At 46.6% G+C, this 19,102-nt stretch overlaps 1 protein-coding gene across 6 annotated transcripts in view; it reads right to left on the bottom strand.

Moving 5' to 3' along the window:
• SLC5A7 (solute carrier family 5 member 7) overlaps positions 1-19,102 on the bottom strand; it is a 336,327-nt gene that overhangs the window by 33,925 nt on the left and 283,300 nt on the right. For all 6 annotated transcript variants that reach the window (XM_033949058.1, XM_033949059.1, XM_033949061.1 and 3 more), the window contains one exon: positions 14,709-14,862. In XM_033949058.1, coding sequence (XP_033804949.1) covers positions 14,709-14,862 — 154 coding nt within the window. The remainder of the gene's footprint in view (positions 1-14,708; positions 14,863-19,102) is intronic.

The raw sequence follows: 19,102 nt of genomic DNA, 5'->3' as shown, positions 1-19,102 counted from the left end.
ATAAGATATAATGATAAGATGTACAAGTGCTTAAATTATTTTATTTGTTATAATTTTTGTACACTTGATGAAAGTTTTAAAATGAATAAAGACTCTTAAAAAATAAAATGAATAAAGATTTATAAAAACAAAAAACAAAACTACTACAAAATCACTTATAAAAACACTTACATAAAACATCCTATTCTATTGTTTACACCTGGAGAATTTTGTAAGTACTGATTTGGTCCAGATCCATCAATGTGTATTTGAAATACTATGGTAAAATTATGTTCTTATCTGTTAATTTACTTTCCTTTAGAAGCAGCAGATGAATCCAGAGACCAATGGGAATAGCCCACATCTACCAGCAGGTGGAGATAGAGAAACTGATTAACAGGTGGTTATATTGGCTGGCAATCCTCCTGTCTCATTAGTATAGCTCCTTGCCCAAGCACACGTAACCAGCAATAGGCATCACATGTAAAAAACTTCTTCCCAGGAGAAAAGGCAAAGATACCGAATACAACCATCAACCACAACAAACCGCATAAGTTGCATAAGACAAAACCGATAGACAACTACCAGAAAGGGAGGGGCTCTGGATTCATCTGCTGCTTCTAAAGGAAAGAAAATTAACAGGTAAGAACATAATTTTACCTTCCTTAGCAAAGCAGCAGATGAATCCAGAGACCAATGGGATGTAGCAAAGCAATCCTTAATTTGGGTGGGAAGCAAACGCCGCCTTCGCAACGACCGAAGCATCAAAAAACCCCTATCGCATGTGCCCGCACATCCATGCAGAGACGCGGAGAGAAGGTACTCTCGGAAACCTGTTAGCCGTGAGACAAATCTCCTCCAAGGCAAAAAACCTCTGGGCCGAGCCCAAGAAGCAGCCATCGCTCCAGCGGAATGGTCATGAAGTTCAATCGCCACCCGCTCCCCCTCCAGTAGGCAAGCATAAAGAATGTTCTCCTGGACCTAATGAGCGAAGTAGGCATCGGACACCGCCATATGCCTGAGGCGTCCCTTGAAGAATATCAAAAGGAGATATAAACACTAACAGTTGATAGAACCGAGCTCGCGGAGAACTCGACATACGTATCAAAAAATGCAGTGAATAAAAGCACTGCTACCAAAATCCCGTCCCAGGAAGAAGGAAGGAAAAAGCGAGCCTGACGGAATGACACCCTCTTAGAAAGAAATAGAGTTACCAGCCGAACTGATACCCCATATTTTGGAAATCAGAAATAGGAATACCCGTTGAACAAGGCATGCCACATAGAAGATTGCAGAGCTGAGGCCATGGCCACAAGAACACCCTGTTCAATGGCACAGCCCTTTGGAATCCCCAAAAGACAAGGAGGAAATAAAGCCTTCGGTAAACTGCGAAGAAATACGTGAGGAATGTCCTCCAAATCGTACTCTCCATGAGGTGCCTGAACATACCGCACTCTGTTTAGGGACTGAACTACATAAAGCTGAGAAGGAAACGAAGAGCCACCTACCCAGTCCTTGTAACAAGCCAAGAAAGGCTCCAGAAGCAGAAGGGAATTGAACGCTAAGCCCTTGGCAATACACTTGTGTCAAAAAAGGAACTCTGGAGTGGTTCAAACGATAAGAAGCACCCAAGAAAGGAAACAAACAACCTCCAAAAGGAAGTAGAAGCCACAATAGAAGATGTCCGTAGCACCCAGATAAGCGCAGAAACAACCCGCTTTGCCTAACCAGAACAAGTCGGCCAAGACTTCCAAAAAGCTAGGTCTTAATACTATAGTAGTCCCAATATCATATCCATGATGATTGGACCCCAGGTGAGCAACGACAGAGATACCCGGAAACATCTGTAGCCCAGCTGTCGAAAGACTTAGTAAATCCTTCTAATAAGGATGGGGCCGCTCATCCAGAGAATATACAAATACCGCTCCCGGTAGGCGAGCTCGAGATGGCCAATCCAAGCCATCCTCAGCAAGAGGCCACCACTGAAACAGAGAAGGCGGAGGCGACAAAGGAGCCACGCATCAACCCCCTATCACTGCCCCTCCCTGGGTCCGCCGAATAAGTAAGGAAGCCTAGAATCGAGAGATGAAGCTATGCGGACTAGACCCAGGAGATATCACGTTCGTAAACAGAGCAAGAACGCCTGAGCCACAAATCTCACTATCCAGGATGCAGAAGATAACACTAGTACTAACATGCCCACTCTCCAGAGTGCACCCAGTACTCTGTAACATACAAGAAATGGTCCATGCTCAGAAATCACGGAGAGTCTATCTAAACTTAGACCTAGATCTACGAAAGGATCAGCCAACAGAAGATAAAGAAGAGAGAGCACCCAATGGAAGCCGAACAACTTCGCCTGCCAACTGAGTACAACGGCTACTGCCCCAGCTGTAGAGAAATACTCCCATTCCAAATACTGATCAAAAGGACCCCCAGCGTCCTTCCTGAAGAAAGATCTGATGCTCTAGCAAAGTAGCCTGACCCTGCTTCCGAAGACCTGACTCCTGGAGCTGAGGACGGAAGTCACCGAGCCGCCCCAACCCGACAGCCCGGGATGGGCGGTGGGCATAAGCTAGTTCAGTAAAGAGCCAGGCATGTCTCGAAAAGAGAAATCGCGCCGAGCCACTAAAACAAACCGAGTGAAGCAGGAGGAGCATACCAAATAATTGGAGCTCTGAGATACCGGAACTCACCAGAACAACAATCGACTGCTGTAAAGAAAGAAGGGAAAAGCAAGCCGAAGTTCCTAGTGTAGTCAGCACTATGGATCCTAGAAACTGTACAGAATCCCTTGCTCATCGTCCTGGAAAGCGAAGAAGAATGCCAATCTGAAACCGAGACCCCACATCTAAGTCTGCGGAAGAAACACCAGAGTTTCCAATATGAATAAAAACCTCATCCTGATATACATATCAATAGTACCGGAGAAAAAAACGCTGTAAATACCTCATCTGTACGTGTAACGAACTGAGGAAAAGAAAACACCCTTTTCGCATCCGACCAATGTCAGGAAGTCCTCCGAGACCAGAGGCCGACTAGAAGAAATTGGATGAATCGTCTGGTAGCGTCAAAACGGTACCACCGTCCACCTCCACCAGCGATCGTGAAGCCAAAGATAGGTGAAATGGCAAGTGCCAAAACCGAAAGCGCTGCTCCAGGAGAGGCAGGCAAACCTAGTGCCGATTCTGAGCTTATAGAGAAAAGGTAAATCGACTCTCAGGTAGTCAGCAGAAAAGTATATAGCTGCCCAATGCCCCCCGGCTTGGCCACCATGTAGGTAGTGGAAACCCAAGCACTACCAGAACCGTCCAGAGGACGCGGAAAGCTTCAGAGAGAAACATAAAACCTGAGGAGGAGGCAAAGGTGCAAGCAACCTGAAAAGTGTACACAGCCCCCTGACGTTGAAGGATAGAGACTACTCCCCCATGAGACCTGACGAGGCCCGGAAGAATTCAGGATCCCCACAGAATGCCATGCAACAAGTCAGCAAATGGCAGGATGAGGAATGGAGGAACCTTAAGAAGAAAGAAATTCTCTTAGGGGGGAAAAAAAAATCAAGGTGCTTAAAGCAACCCATGAAATAGCTCTAACTTCATATAATGTGAGTGAAATACCTATGGCCTCTAAAGGGAATACGTACTGGATGCAATCAAGACGCTGTATCTAGTGGCCTTTGAAAAACAACAGCAACGCAACAGGTATGAGACAAAAGAGTTGTGCACTGCCCTTAGGACAGCTCTTTGTCCATGAGAAAGCTTAAAAAGCTGACAGCAGAAGAAAGGATCCTCACAAAAACTTAGCTGGAGAAGAAACCGAATTACAGCAAAGTAGACCAAAACGGAAGACTGAAAATGAATAGAATAAAAAACTGCGGCAGGCTGCAGTAACTGAAACTGCGTGCCAGGAGTTCCAAAAACCAAACGCACCCAAAAGGCAACCTTGATGTGAGGGTAAAAATTTTGTACCTGGGGCAATGAAGTGGTAAGTGGCTTTCCCAGAGTCACAAGGAGCTGTAGTGGGAATCAAACCCACGACCTTAGAGTGCTGAGGCAGCTGCTCTAACCACTAGGCCACTCATGGGCTAGGGTTTTTTTTTTTTTTTTTTACATCACAGGGACAGAAAGCAGCTCCGCAGCACTACCATACACACTGCGCTCCCAAACTGCACTCCAAGAAGAGACACCGAAGGACGAGCAGTAGAGCTAGCATGAACATTAGAAGCTGCCGAAGTAGAAGGCAAGGAAACAGGCAGTGACGGTACACTCAAAGGCTGGGCAGACTGCGAGCTCTGCAACAGGAAAGCCCGGTGCATAAGCATCACAAATTCTGGCGAAAATGAGCTCAGCCCGAACGGCGCCGACCCTGCCTGGTCCGTGCCAAAGAGTGGCGCCACCCCGCCTACTGATTCCCCGACCGCCGCCGAATTCCCTTCAGCCGTCGAAGCGCCCTGCAACAGGGCCGAGTCAACCGCGAGTGAAGGGGAAGACGGACGCCTTTCCCCAACGCGGGCAATGGCTAAGTCGCATGCTTGCAGGAAAGAATCTTCTGTCGGTGCTTCCGTACAACCGGCAGAGCAGAATCCCGCCAGTGTTCTGCGCTTCCCACAGCGCGAACACCGCAGACCAGCCTCTGCCTCCATGCTTCGTGTCTTTTTTTTTTTTTTTCAAATGAGAAAGCCCGCGAACAGCCGCAGATTCCGCCCCCCAGACACCAAACAAAAATCAGCACTCGGGAACAAACAAGAGTTAACTAAAGTATAATTTAGCCATAGTACTCACCACCAAAACTCACAACTGCCCCAAAGGAAGAAAGGTAAGGCTGGTAAGTGTCACTGCAGGCCGACTTAATAAGGCACAGCACAGACAAGGCAGGCTCTTGGTTCTTCTCTTTTTTTTTTTTTTTCAACCTTCCGAGCCAAAGTGATAGCTGCAGCTGCCGCAACGCTACTGCCCGAGAAACTAATCCACGTTCGCGCTTCCGCGAGCGGGAACGGCTCGGACCTAAGTTAGAGGAGCCTCCACCAGCGCCAAGGAAAACAAAAAATGCGTGCTACTGGCCCGTGGCAAAAGCAAAGCTACTACAACCTCCAGCCGCACACCCAGAGGGTCCTGAGGTACTGCCGCTTCCTGGGCCAAACATATCATGGAGGCCACCAGCACTTTAACACAGCTTCACCCCCGCGATAGCTCACAAGCTCCAGCGCGCCTCCAACCCAAAAGAAGCATTCTCACATACAGAGGCTAGAGCCCATCAGTGCCGGTATATGCCGGTAAAAGCCGGTTGCTCAGTACCATGAGGCCCGAAGTACCCTTCCTAAACTGTGGAGTCCTGATTTTTTTTTTTTTTTTTTTAACCATGGGAAGAAGAAAAAATAGGGACTCAATCAAACCCTCTGTCGATGGAGGGAGGGTGAGGCAGGGACAAGGGGGGGCCCAAGTGTAACCTCTAAAGCCGGCACCGTTCAGCCGGACACCCCTGTCTCACTGAAGAGAAAATCTCAACAGGAGCAACTGAAATTTCCAGCCAGAATCCAGGAGCTATTGGAATAGCGACTTTCCCCTGCTGGGAGATAGAGCATACTAATGAGACAGGAGGATTGCCAGCCAATATAACCACCTGTTAATCAGTTTCTCTATCTCCACCTGCTGGTAGATGTGGGCTATTCCCATTGGTCTCTGGATTCATCTGCTGCTTTGCTACGGAGGAGTGTGTGGAGCAGTGGTTGGATCTACAGCCTCAGCACCCTGGGGTTGTGGGTTCAAACCCTGCGCTGCTCCTTGTGACCCTGGGCAAGTCACTTAATCCTCCATAGCCCCAGGTACATTAGATAGATTGTGAGCCCACCGGGACAGAGAGGGAAAATACTTGAGTACCTGATTGTAAAAAAACGCTTAGATAACCTTGATAGGCGGTATATAAAATCCTAATAAACTTGAAAATGTTGTTTTTTATTTATTAATTTGAGTATAATCAACCTTTTTTTGTATTTATTTGCTTGACAGTTTTATGCCCTTGACAAAGCTTTTAGTGTGAAACAGTGCAACATTGGGCACTGTTTGTTTAACAAATTGCCTATTTTCTTTTATTGTATGGCTGCTTATTCTTCAATTAACATATATTCTGCATCCATAGAAGACCCCTCTGCTCAAACAATGGGTACAGAGCAGAACTAGGACATTTCTTCATAGAACTCACCATTCAAAAAGAAAATTCTGATTCTGGTGCCATTTCAGTAACAGCAACGTAAACCCTCATCAGTACTGGGCATTTTGTAAAATATTACAAAACTTTACAAAAGTCACACAGGACTTATAGAACATACCTACCATGCCAGAATGCTCCAGTAACTCACACAATGGGCTCCTTTTACGAAGGCGCACTAGCGGGGTTAACGCGCGTGACTTTTCATCACGTGCTAACCCCTGCGCTGGCCAAAAACTACCGCCTGCTCAAGAGGAGGCGGTAGAGGCTAGCGCGGCCGGCGGTTTAGCACACGGTATTACGCGCGTTAAACCGCCAGTGCGCCTTTGTAAAAGAAGCCCAATGACTTTACCTAGGCAATGAGTCAGTGTTTTCAACATAATGTTAAGTAAGTACACATCTTATTCAAATTTGGAAAAATGAATGTTTTTCTGTTAAATCTTTATTCAGTTTAAAACCAGCACAAAATGCAACATATTATCAATCAATTAACACAATTTTGATCACAATAAGAATATAAGAATATTTTGAAAGTAAAATTAAAAAAAAAAAAATGTTCCTGAAAGGACTGATGATGATGATGGGCAATTGCATGACAGTAAATGCTGTAAAGTTGAATGATTTTGCCACTGATGGTCCTGGGATATTAATAATCTATATACACTAGATTGAGAGTATGGAATAGTTCTTTTTGAATATCAAATAAGAGTATGAGGGGCCGCTGAAAAGTTCTCAGCACAAACAACAAAGTTAGGGCAGTCTTCATCAAGGGCTATACATTTAGACTGGCAATTTTCCACTTTCTCCATTCTGTATTTATCTGACGGAACAAAAACATGGAAAATCACTGGCCTAAGTGTACTATATAGTCCTCAATGGAGACTGCTACAACTTTGTTGGTTGGGCTGAGAACTTTTCAGCGGCCCCTCATATACTGGTGGGAAGGTCTATTGGAATCCTAGTGGTGCCCCGTGGTAAGAAATTGGAGTTCAATATAAATTTGATTCATTTTAACCTAGGGAAAGGCAGCAATATAAATATTGCAGTAGGCCTTAGAACAAGGGTAGGGGACTCCGATCCTCGAGAGCCGTATTCCAGTTGGGTTTTCAGGATTTCCCCAATGAATATGCATGAGATCTATTTACATGCACTGCTTTCAATGCATATTCATTGGGGAAATCCTGAAAACCTGACTGGAATACGGCTCTCGCGGACCGGAGTTCCCTACCCCGGCCCTAGAACATTAAAACACTTAGTGGAAAAACTGAACAAGCTGGACTACATAGAAACAGGACTCATGTTAACAGATGCAAGAACTAAGGACAGAAATTTGATAGTCAGTACCAAAACCAATTGATACGCTGTGTCCTCTTTAGTTTTGAGCTGAGTTGGAGCTTCCTGTAGGAAAGGGACCCAAAGTAGCTGCCCTGGTTTAGGGTTACCAGATGTCTGAGCTTACCCGGAGATGCCTTCTTTTTAGAGGACTATCTGGGTGTCTGGACAGTTTCCTGGACTGGAGGGAGTTTGTTTGGATTTTGGACTCATTCTCTCCAGTCTAGCCCCCACCCTAGAACTGAGGATGGCTCTCCTCTGTTGGCCTGACCCCATGTACCTGGAAGCCTTCGCTCTGCAGTGACTTCCTGTTCTCATGTAGATGGGACGCTGCAGACTGAAGGCTTCTAGGGCAAGCCAACAGCAGCATAATCATGTTGCTAATGCTGCCAGCTGCTCAAAGTTTGAAACTGCAGCACTGGAGGAGGTATGTGGAGACAGTGGAGACTTGGAGAGCCATACCCAACTCTAGGGTGGCCCAGGTGGGGGGCTGGAGAGAGAGAGAGAAAAAGGCTGCGCTGGTGAGATGGGACAGGGTAGGATGAAACTAGTGGGAAGCCATTGGCAGCATTTCTCATTCTCTTCCCCCCCCCAGAGTCTCACACAACCGTTGCCAGCACGGCATTCACAACTCGCTGCTCCTGCTTGCTTCGGGCCTTCGTCGCTGCCGGGTCCCACCTACTTTATGTTTCCACGAAGGCAGGACCTGGCAGCGAGGAAGGGCTGAAGCAAACAGGAGCAGCGAATTGAAGCCTCCCTCCATGCCCTATATACCACCAACACTTATTTTCCCCAAAGCAAAAGCATGCTTATCTGAGAAGTATCCCTTGGGCAGATTATGCAGGGGCATCTGCAGGGTGTTTTTTTCTGCTTGGGAAAGCACCTTCCGAAAATCTCAAGTGCTTCAGGTTCACACAAAAATCTCAAGCGCCACAGGTTCACAGTTTTTGCAGGGTCTGCCGCAGGCTACTTTTTTCACCTGGGGAAACTGCCGCACCGCCACAGGTTAACAGTTTTGGCAGGGCCCGCAGCAGGCTCCCTTTTTAAGCTAGAGCCACAAGTTCAGTTTTAGTAGGGTCAGCTGGGGGTACTTTTTTAAGTTGAGGAAACCGCCGCACCACCACAGGTTAATAGTTTTGGCAGGGCCTACAGCAGGCTTATTTTTTAATTTGGAGAAACCGCCGTACGAAAATCTCAGGTGCCGCAGGCTCGCATAGGCTCCGTTTTAAGCAGGGAAAACTGCTGCATGCAAGACACAACCGTAGCTCAACTGTCGCTGGTGAAACTGCTGTGCGCAAATGTCGCTGGGGATACCATCGCACGCAAATCGTTGTACTGCACATGCGGGAGCATAGCACCACGGATCAGGGACCCACAGGAACGGAGCTAGCGGCCGAGCCATGGTGAGTGAGCACAGGACTGAAGCCCTGCCTCGGATCCACATTGTCTTCTGGGTGCACTAATGCCACTCTGAGTACGCCAACTGCCTTTTGCCGTGGAAGCTGGTGAAACTGCTGCAGGCAGAGTTCTACTCTACTGCGCATGCGGGGGCACAGCACCACGGATCACGCATAAGCGCTAAGGGTATTATTATAACGGATTATTATTATCTCTATCTCTCTCTTCCCCCATGCTAATAAGAACATAAGAATTGCCATACTGGAACAGACAGAAGGTCCATCAAGCCCAGTATCCTGTTTCCAACAGTGGCCAACCCAGGTCCCAAGTACCTAACTAGATCCCAAATAGTAAAACAGATTTAATGCTGCTTATCCTAAGAATGAGCAGTGGATTTCCCCAAGCTATCTCAATAATGGCCTATGGACTTCTCTTTTTGGAAATTATCCAAACCTTTTTTAAAACCTGCTAAGCTAACTGATTTCACTACATTCTCTGGCAACAAATTCCAGAGTTTAATTACATGTTGTGTGAAGAAATATTTTCTCCGGTTTGTTTTAAATCTACTACTTAGTAGCTTCATCGCATGCCGCCTAGTCCTAGTATTTTTGGAAAAAGTGAACAAGTGATTCATATCTACCCTTTCCACTCCACTCAGTATTTTATAGACCTCTATCATATCACCCCTGAGTCATCTCTTCTCCACAGGGCAGGATTAATTTGTCGAGGGCCTCTAGGCACACAAGTCCACCAAGCCCCCTGCCCTGCCCCATTTATTTACCCATTTTCTTACCCAATCTAGCATGGGCCCTTTTTTCTTTCTCCTCTCCTCTCCACTTCCTTCCCTCCTTCCTTGCCCCCCTGGTCTAGCATCTGTCTCTTTCCTTACCCTCCCCTCCATGGTCTGGTATCTCCTTTCCTTCCCCTCTCTCCCATGGTCTTGGCATCTCTCTTTCTTCTCCTCTCCCTTCCCTGGTCTTTCTTCTCCCTCCTTCCCTCTCTCTCCCCAATTGGGTGAAACAACATTCTCCTCTCCCGCCACGGCTGCCTGGTGAGGTGAGATCAGCTTCCCTCCCTTCCACTCCCTCCCTGCCCTCTTGCCTACTGCCGTAAGTGAACTGAACCCAGGCAACAGGGTTCTAACACTGCTTGCGCTGGCTTCCCTTCTCCTCCGAAACAGGAAGTTACATCATGAGGAGGAAGGAGGAGAAGGAAAGCCAGCGCGCGCAGTGTTAGAGTGAACTGAAACAGACAAAAAATGAAAGGAGATACCAGACTCTGCATGTCATGCAACATTAGAAAAATAGAAACAAAAACAGTGCAAAACAAAGACAACAGACATAAATTCTCAACACTGACATAATTTAGTCACTAAACTGAAAATAAAATAAATTTTCCTACCTTTGCTGTCTGGTGATATTAAAATACTAATCATCTTGTTCTGCTTTCCTCTGTCTGTGCTCTTTAACTCTTTCCAGGCCTCCTTTCCATCTGCTATTTCTTTTCTCACCTCCTTTCTTCTTCAGTGCCAAACAGACAGACAAAAGGTGTGGATGGATCTTTCACATTCAGCTTTCTTCAATTTTTCTGCCTCCTTCTTAAATTTGTTTACCTTTTATTTTTCCCTTTCCTTGTTCCCTCTCTATGCAGTACATATCCCCTCTTCCTTGTTCCCTCTCTATATGCAGACTTTATCCCTTCCTTCCATATACATTTTCCCTCTCCCTGCAACACCTGGGACACTTGTGCTCATGACGTCAGAGGGAAAGCTTCCGGGTCAGCCACAGGAAGCATGTAGGAACCGCTGCCCGTGGCTTTGAGCGAACACTGCAGCAAGATGGAGGAGGGAGTTAGAAAGAATGTAAACACACAGGGGCGTTAAGAGGAAAACGTTGCATCACTCTCGAGCAAGGCTGCACGAAATACCTCAAGGGGCTGCATGTGGCCCGCGGGTTGAACACCCTTGCTGTAGAGAGAGAAAATTGTGGCAGCGGGGATCAGGTAGCTAGCTCCCTGACAGTTGTGCGGATGCTGGGGGCCCGGGGGAGCGTGGATGCCGGGGGGGGGGGGGGGGGGGGGGGGCTGCATTGCCGTTGATGCCGTGGGGAGGGCCTGTTGCAAAAAAAAAATTTGAAAACTGAGTCAGTTTGCCCTCCTTCAGCGGGCCCCCATGACAATTTAGGGCCCTCTACTGGGCCCTACCTGTTAATCCGGCCCTGCTTCTCCAAACTGAAGAGCCCTAGCCGCTTTAGCCTTTCTTCATAGGAAAGTCGTCCCAAACCTTTTATCATTTTTGTTGCCCTTCTCTGTACCTTTTCTAATTCTGCTATATCTTTTTTGAAATACGGTGACCAGAACTACACATAGTATTCAAGTTGTGGGTGTACCATACAAGGTTGTTATAACATTTTCATCTTTGTTTTCCATTTCTTTCCTGATAATTCTTAACATTCTATTTGCTTTCCTAGCCGCTGCTGCCATCATCTCCATTCTCTCTCCCCTTCCAACAAACCCAGTATCTTCCCTCTCTCTCTTATTCTCTCATATATAGCAATGTTTCCTTTATGGGGTGTGAAATACTCCTATCTATATTTCAACCTTGAGAAGGGGCAGACATACTGGATTCCTGAAGAACTAGCTTGCCCTGAGCCCTGCAGCCACTACTAGCAAGCCAGCTATGGACTGAAAGCATGAAAGTGTTTAAAAACTCACTTTTTCTGCTTCAGAGACAAATCTGAGTCAAAGAGCTGTATGCTGTTTGAATGACTTGATTCTTTTAGTTTCTTTTCCACTTCAGGAAAACAATTTTTTTTTCTGAAGCAGCTGTCAGAGAATTACCTTCCCTAGGAAAAAATAATGATCTGCTTTTTATACCTGTCTAGCTGTTGACATCATTACCCATAGACAAGTAGGAATAGAGTTTTTTGGCTGCTTTTCAAATTTTCAACATGATTTGTGAAGTACCTTATGTTTATACTTTCTCCTTTTCCCAAAGTGCCTCCATTGTGTTTGGATCAATGGACCACAATTTGTTACTGAAAATGAATGGTAAAAGATAGCATGGCAAAACATTGTCTGACAAAAATGGCGAAACAAAGCTAGGGGACACTTGAAGTTACAGGGAAATACTTTTAAGATCAATAGGAGGAAATATTTTTTTCACTCCGAGAATAGTTAAGCTCTGGAACGTGATGCCAGAGGTTGTGGTAAGAGCGGGTAGTGTAACTGGTTTTAAGAAAGGTTTGGACAATTTCCTGGAGGAAAAATCCAGAGTCTGTTATTTAGATAGACATGGGGGAAGCCACTGCTTGCCCTGGATTGGTAGCATGGAATGTTGCTACTATTTGGGTTTTTGCCAGGTACTGGTGACCTGGATTGGCCACCGTGAGGACGGGCTACTGGGTTAGATGGAGCCTTGATCTGACCCAGTAAAGCTATTCTTATGTTCTTATAATATGTTAAAACATGGCATGGTGAGACATAGCATGGTGAGCATAATCTAGAAAAACATAGCTTAACAAACATAGTATTACAAAGCATGGTTCACCTAGTATGACATAGTAAGGCAAGTGTAGTATGACAAAACGCAGCATGGCAGACATGGAACATCAAACACTGAGTGGCAAACATAGCATGAGAAATTGTAGCATAGTAGATAAAGCATGACACACACAGTATGGCAAATACAACATATAGTACTAGTCTTTAAGCCCGTTACATTAACGGGTGCTAGAATAGATGTGTCTGTCTGTCTGTGCTTCTTTATCTCTCTCTCCTTGGCCGCTGTCTGTATCCTTCTGTCTCCTCCTCCCCCCCGAGCAAAGCTGTCTGGTCCCAGCACCCACCTCCCCCTCCAAATGTCTCTCCATGGCCCTCGTTTTACCTCCCCCCTGTCGAGCAGCACCTCTTTTCTGCTCTCCCTGTCCAGCAGTAAGCCTCCCTTCCTTTTTATTCCCCCCTGTCCAGCAGCACATCTTCCCCTGTCCAGCAGCACCTATTTCCTGCTCCCCTTGTCCAGCAGTAGGCCTCGCCCCCTCCATGTCCACTTTCCTGCTCCCCCTGTCCAGCAGTAGGCCTCCCTTCCTTTTTCTTCCCCCCCCATGTCCATCAGCAACTCTTCCCCTGTCCCAGCGGAGAACCTGAGCATCTGTCTAAGTATTCTCCAGAATTTGTTAGGTATTTGCACAGAATCCGAGTCCGTTTGTATTAACATTCACAGAACCTTGTTTGTTTGTTTTTAATTCCTGAGCAATTTCTCATCTACATAAACTTCTGCCTAAATGAAAGAACAATCAATCATTGTGCCTGGGTATCAGTTTCTCTCACCCCCAGCAACCGTTAACTCCGTTCATCCGCCAATAGCCGCCTCAAGCCGCCACAGCATGCAGGCACCGACAGCCTCCGCGGCCTGCAGGCGCCAAGAGAGAGAGAAAAATTTTTGCCGGGTGTCGAAGCAGCCGGTGCAGGTGGAGGGATTCCCATGTGCCGGTGCCCGGCGCGGAGCGGCATGTGGGGCCCGGAGGAGTTCGCCCATCCATTTCTCCTCCGTCCCGACCATCCGTTTCTCCTCCCCCTGTGCAAATCACCTTCAGAGGGGCGGATTTGAAGCTTCCGTTCGGGACCCTCCCACAGCCGACAAACCTCGGGACTCCAGCCGCGTAGGCAGCACTTTAAACACGCTGCTTCGCGGCCTTCTACTGGCGATTTCCTCTGCAACGTCTGTCTCCGATGATGTCATCAGAGACGCGGCAGAGGAAATCGGCAGGGAAGGGCGCGAAGCAGCGTGTTTATAGTGCTGCCTACGCCGCTGGAGCCGGGAGGCGACGGAGAGGGCAGGGGGTGCTAGCGGCCGGCAGCCGCCGTTCTCAGGTGGAAAGCAGGGAAGGACGCGCATGCCACTTGTCTTGCCTCGCGTGAGGCCAGACCGTAAGCCGCGTATGCGCACTTCCTATGTGTGCTACAGCTCACGGAAAACGGATGCACGCATAGGAAGTGCGCATGCGCGGCTTACCGTTTTATTATATTAGATAGTATAGTATGACTAAGCAGTAGTAACCACTAATGCTTACAAATAGTGTTAATGACATGTTTGGGGTTGAACGTAGGTGATTAGCATACTGGCATTTGTGCACGCTGACAAATTATTGCCGGATTCATGTGGGATCCCTTACCACCTACAAAGCAGATGATGATAAGGTCTCATGTCCCAATGGGCACAACTAATTTCAAAATTAACACGTGGCCATTAATAGAAAAATGGAAATTGTGGCCATTTTAGAGCCGCGCTAAAAAGTGGCCTCTGCACAGGTGTTAAAAGTAATCTAGGCCACTTTTTAGCACAGCCTAATAAAAAGGCCTCTTTGGGTTTTTTTTAATAATCAAGCGTTCTTATCATTTGGATCATATGATACTTTAGACACACCATTATAGTGTAACCTCTCTACGAGCTCCTTTTACTAAACGGCGCTAGAGGTTTTTAGCATGGACAGGCGAAGTAAATGCTCAGATGCTCATAGAATTCCTATGAGCGTTGGAGCATTTACCTTGGCCTATGCTAAAAATTTCAAGTGCTGTTTAGTAAAACCCAGCGTATATGTGTAGGATGCAAACCCACATTCTGGTCAACAAGGGTTAATTGTGGTATATATTCCTTTACAAGGAAAATCCTTTCTATCTTTCACTGATTTACAAAACACATTTTTCTATCATTTCTTCACAATTTTTACAGTATATACATGTGAACTTAAAGGAAAACCAAATAAAAAAAATTACCCAGAAACACAACCACCATTTACCTGTTGAAGCTCCAACTGCTCCAATTAGCACTGAAGGGATAGCCATCACTAAACACCCAAAAGCAGCCAAGAATGAGAGAACTTGAGCAGAGGTAGCAGAAGAGGCAGAAAGAACTCGCTGGAAATACGCTTGCCAGGGGACTCCCCCTAACACCTAAAAAGACAGCAGGTAAATGACCTTATGTCCCAATGACTAATGATTTCCTTTTCATACTTAAGTATTAGAGGTGAGGCAACAGAAAATGTATTCAAATTCAAATTAATGTTTGAAAAATGACATGCTTAATCACATTTATGACTCATCAGAAGATGTCAGTAAAAGTATGCAACCTCTTTACTCTGTTCACTGCCAATAGAATTACGATCATTAGAAGTGACAATGCTATAAAATAGTATTTCTAGTTCCCTCAAGTAATGCCCAATACATTTAATTGATATACAGTAAAACCTTGGTTTACGAGCATAATTCGTTCCAGAAGCATGCTTGTAATCCAAAGCACTCGTATATCGAAGCAAATTTCCCCATAAGAAATCATGGAAACTCAGACGATTCGTTCCACAACCCAAAAACGTTAATACAAAATACTACACGTATTTGTATTGCAAGACCTCGCTCATTTAGAACAGTCATAACAGTCCTGCAGCGTCAGAGAGAGAAGAAACATTGGCTCAATTGAGATGATGTGATGCGTGTATACTATATATACTCGTATTGCTCGTCTTGAACAGTCACTACACTCTTGCAGCATCAGAGAGAGAAGAACCATCGGCTCAGTTGTGATGTGTGTACTGCATACTGTATGTACTTGTATTGCAAGACATTGCTTGTATATCAAGTTAAAATTTAATAAAATGTTTTGCTTATCTTGCAAAACACTTGCAATCCAAGGTTTTACTGTATTTGAAAACTTCAGACAATTGCCAGCCTCCAACCAGATCTTGATTTTCTAGAGGCAGAGTCGGGATGCAGCGGTTCAACACTGATGGGGGGAACATCTTCTTGATAAAGCCAGTGGCGAAACATGTCGGAGATCAAAAGTCCCTACCGGATGTTGAGAAATAACTAAAATTCATTCATGCGGTGTGCAACCATGACAAGCTAAGTAAAAATAAAAAAATTTACGGTATACTTAAAGGAAAGTTTATTTAAACATTGCACAGAACAAAAACACTTGGCAGCATATTTTAAAAAGTTTAAAAAAGTAACAAATGAAATGTTTTGAAGTAAAGAAGTCTATTGAGGATCTCTGGTCTGGCATAACCCAACCAATGAACAATACGGCTGGCTGGAGGCTGGCAATTGTCTGAAGGCTTCAAATATATCAATTAAATGTATTGGACATTACTTGAGGGAACTGGAAATACTATTTTATAGCACTGTCACTTCTAATGATTATCAGAAGATGTGTCATTGCCTCTGTCTATGAACTGTTGCTCAGTATTGTGTAATTGTTTATGGTTAATCATGATATGTGTACAGTGGTGCCTCACACAACGAACTTAATCCGTTCCAGGAGCAAGTTTGTTATGTGAAACGTTCGTTGTGTGAAACGCGTTTTCCCATAACAATACATGTTAAAAAAAATAATTCGTTCTGTAGCATAAAATATGCTAAGATGACATAAAAAAAGATAAATTTTTGGTTATTATTTTTATTTAGATACATCTAAAAACATAATTGTTTTTTAAAACAACACACATTTTTTAAATTTAAAGACAGACTAAGTAGAGTCTAATTTTACAGTGAGAGAGGGCAGAGTCTCAGCGGCAAAAACTGGGACTTAACTGTTCATTTTTTTTTTTTCTACCGTGTTTCCCCGATGATAAGGCAGGGCCATCAAATAAGACAGCCCCCCCTTTTTAGAAAAAAATGTAAAATAAGGCACCCCCCCGCAAATAAGCCACCCACCGATACCTGCGCTTACCCGAATCGGGTGGTACGGTGGGTGACTCCGTGTGGTCCCTGGCACCCCCGACACGATCGGGGCAAGAGGGAGCTCAAGCCCTCTTGCCCCCCCGACTCCCCGACACGATCGGGGCAAGAGGGAGCTCAAGCACTCTTGCCCCCCCCGACTCCCCGACACGATCGGGGCAAGAGGGAGCTCAAGCCTTCTTGCCCCCCCCCGACTCCCCGACACGATCGGGGCAAGAGGGAGCTCAAGCCCTCTTGCCCCCCCCGACTCCCCGACACGATCGGGGCAAGAGGGAGCTCAAGCCCTCTTGCCCCCCCCGACTCCCCGACACGATCGGGGCAAGAGGGAGCTCAAGCCCTCTTGCCCCCCCGACTCCCCGACACGATCGGGGCAAAAGGGAGCCCAAGCCCTCTTGCCCCGCCGATTCCCCAACTCCCCGACAATATCGGGCCAGGAGGGAGCCCAAGTCCTCCTGGCCACGGCGACCCCCTAACCCCACCCTGCACTACATTACGGGCAGGAGGGATCCCAGGCCCTCCTGCCCTCGACGCAAACCCCCCCCCCCCCCAACGACCGCCCCCCCCAAGAACCTCCGACTGCCCCCCCAGCCGACCCGCGACCCCCCTGGCCGACCCCCACGACACCCCCAACCCCCTTCCCCGTACCTTTCTGTAGTTGGCCGGACAGACGGGAGCCAAACCCGCCTGTCCGGCAGGCAGCCATCGACGGAATGAGGCCGGATTGGCCCATCCGTCCCAAAGCTCCGCCTACTGGTGGGGCCTAAGGCGCCTGGGCCAATCAGAAATGGTCGGGTTGGGCCCATGTGCCTCAGGCCCCGCCACCAGGAGGGACCTAAGGCTCCCGGGCCTATTCTGATTGGCCCAGGCGCCTTAGGCCCCACCAGTAGGCGGAGCTTTGGGACGGATGGGCCAATCCGGCCTCATTCCGTCGTTGGCTGCCTGCCGGACAGGCGGGTTTGGCTCCCGTCTGTCCAGGCCAACTACAGAAAGGTACGGGGAAGGGGGTTGGGGGTGTCGTGGGGGTCAGCCAGGGGGGTCGCGGGTCAGCTGGGGGGGCGGTCGGAGGTTCTTGGGGGGGGCGGTCGTTGGGGGGAGGGGGGGTTTGCGTCGAGGGCAGGAGGGCCTGGGATCCCTCCTGCCCGTAATGTAGTGCAGGGTGGGGTTAGGGGGTCGCCGTGGCCAGGAGGACTTGGGCTCCCTCCTGGCCCGATATTGTGTGGGGAGTTGGGGAATCGGCGGGGCAAGAGGGCTTGGGCTCCTTTTTGCCCCGATCGTGTCGGGGAGTCGGGGGGGGGGGGGGGCAAGAGGGAACCAGGCGGAGAGAGGGCAGTTAAGCGCAGTGCCTGCGCGGAAGGATGCAGCTCGGGCGACTTCGTTGTGTGAAACGAAGTTCGTTGTACGGATCAAGACATAAAGTTCGTTGTGCGCAGCGTTCGCTGTGCGAGGCGTCCGTTATGCGAGGCACCACTGTATTTTAATTATATATGTGTTCCCCATCTTGGGAAAGGGCAGGCTATACATAAATTTTCAGTACAATAAATACAGTTTCTGTTGCTATCTAACCCCCTCCTTTACAAAGCCGTGCTAGTGTTTTTAGCGCCGGTCGCAGAGGTAACAGTTTCTACACTCAAAGATTCCCTATGAGCGTCGGAGCTGTTACTGCTGCGGCTGGCACTAAAAACGCTAGCGCAGCTTTATAAAGGAGGGGGTAATTTAGGAAGTCATTTATTTACACAGCAAGTGTTAATGAGCATTATTTAGCAAAAGGCCCATTTTATGCAATGGGTCCTACAAAACATAACATCAAAATTTGCATTCTGCTAACACCTCAGCAGTTCTTAGTGAATCACAGACTAAAAAAGCCAGTATAATCTCTAGAATTTACATGATGAAGCATCTAGGAAATACAATAATCTATGATAAAGGAAGCATAAAACTATGATTACAATTATTAATGCTGTTCATTATTCAAAACAAATCTTCAAAAATGAATAGTTTTAATGTTCCTCCTGAATTCTATATAATTTTAAGCAATCCATAAAGTACTGAACATATATTTCCCCAATTTAGCAGCCTGAAGAGCAATGAAAGAAAACCTAAATGGATTAAAAGTACTTTTTCTATGTGATCTACTAGGGCTAGAAAGGGGAAAAATTATAGGATGCAATACTTTAAAAAGAATGCAAAAGAACATAAATTGGATTCTAGCTTCTATAGGAAGCCAGTGCAGTATTACATAAAATTGTGAAATACTATCATATTTCTTCTGAAAAAAAAATCAATTGAATAGTGGTATTTTAAATAGATTTTAATTTTTTCAGTATCCAAAATAATAAAATAATAATAAAAGCGCGCATGCACACTTCAAACTCCGTGCCCCCATGCTGTTGTGCCTCCGCATGTGCAGTGGGCAGGAGTGAGAAGGCTGCAGAGTCAGAAAGAAGCTGTTTACCAGGAGCAG

This window comes from Geotrypetes seraphini, chromosome 6 (genome assembly GCF_902459505.1).
Source record: "Geotrypetes seraphini chromosome 6, aGeoSer1.1, whole genome shotgun sequence".
Classification (NCBI taxonomy): Eukaryota; Metazoa; Chordata; class Amphibia; order Gymnophiona; family Dermophiidae; genus Geotrypetes; species Geotrypetes seraphini.
The sequence above is the reverse complement of the archived record's forward strand: the minus strand, read 5'-3'. Positions and strand labels throughout refer to the sequence as shown.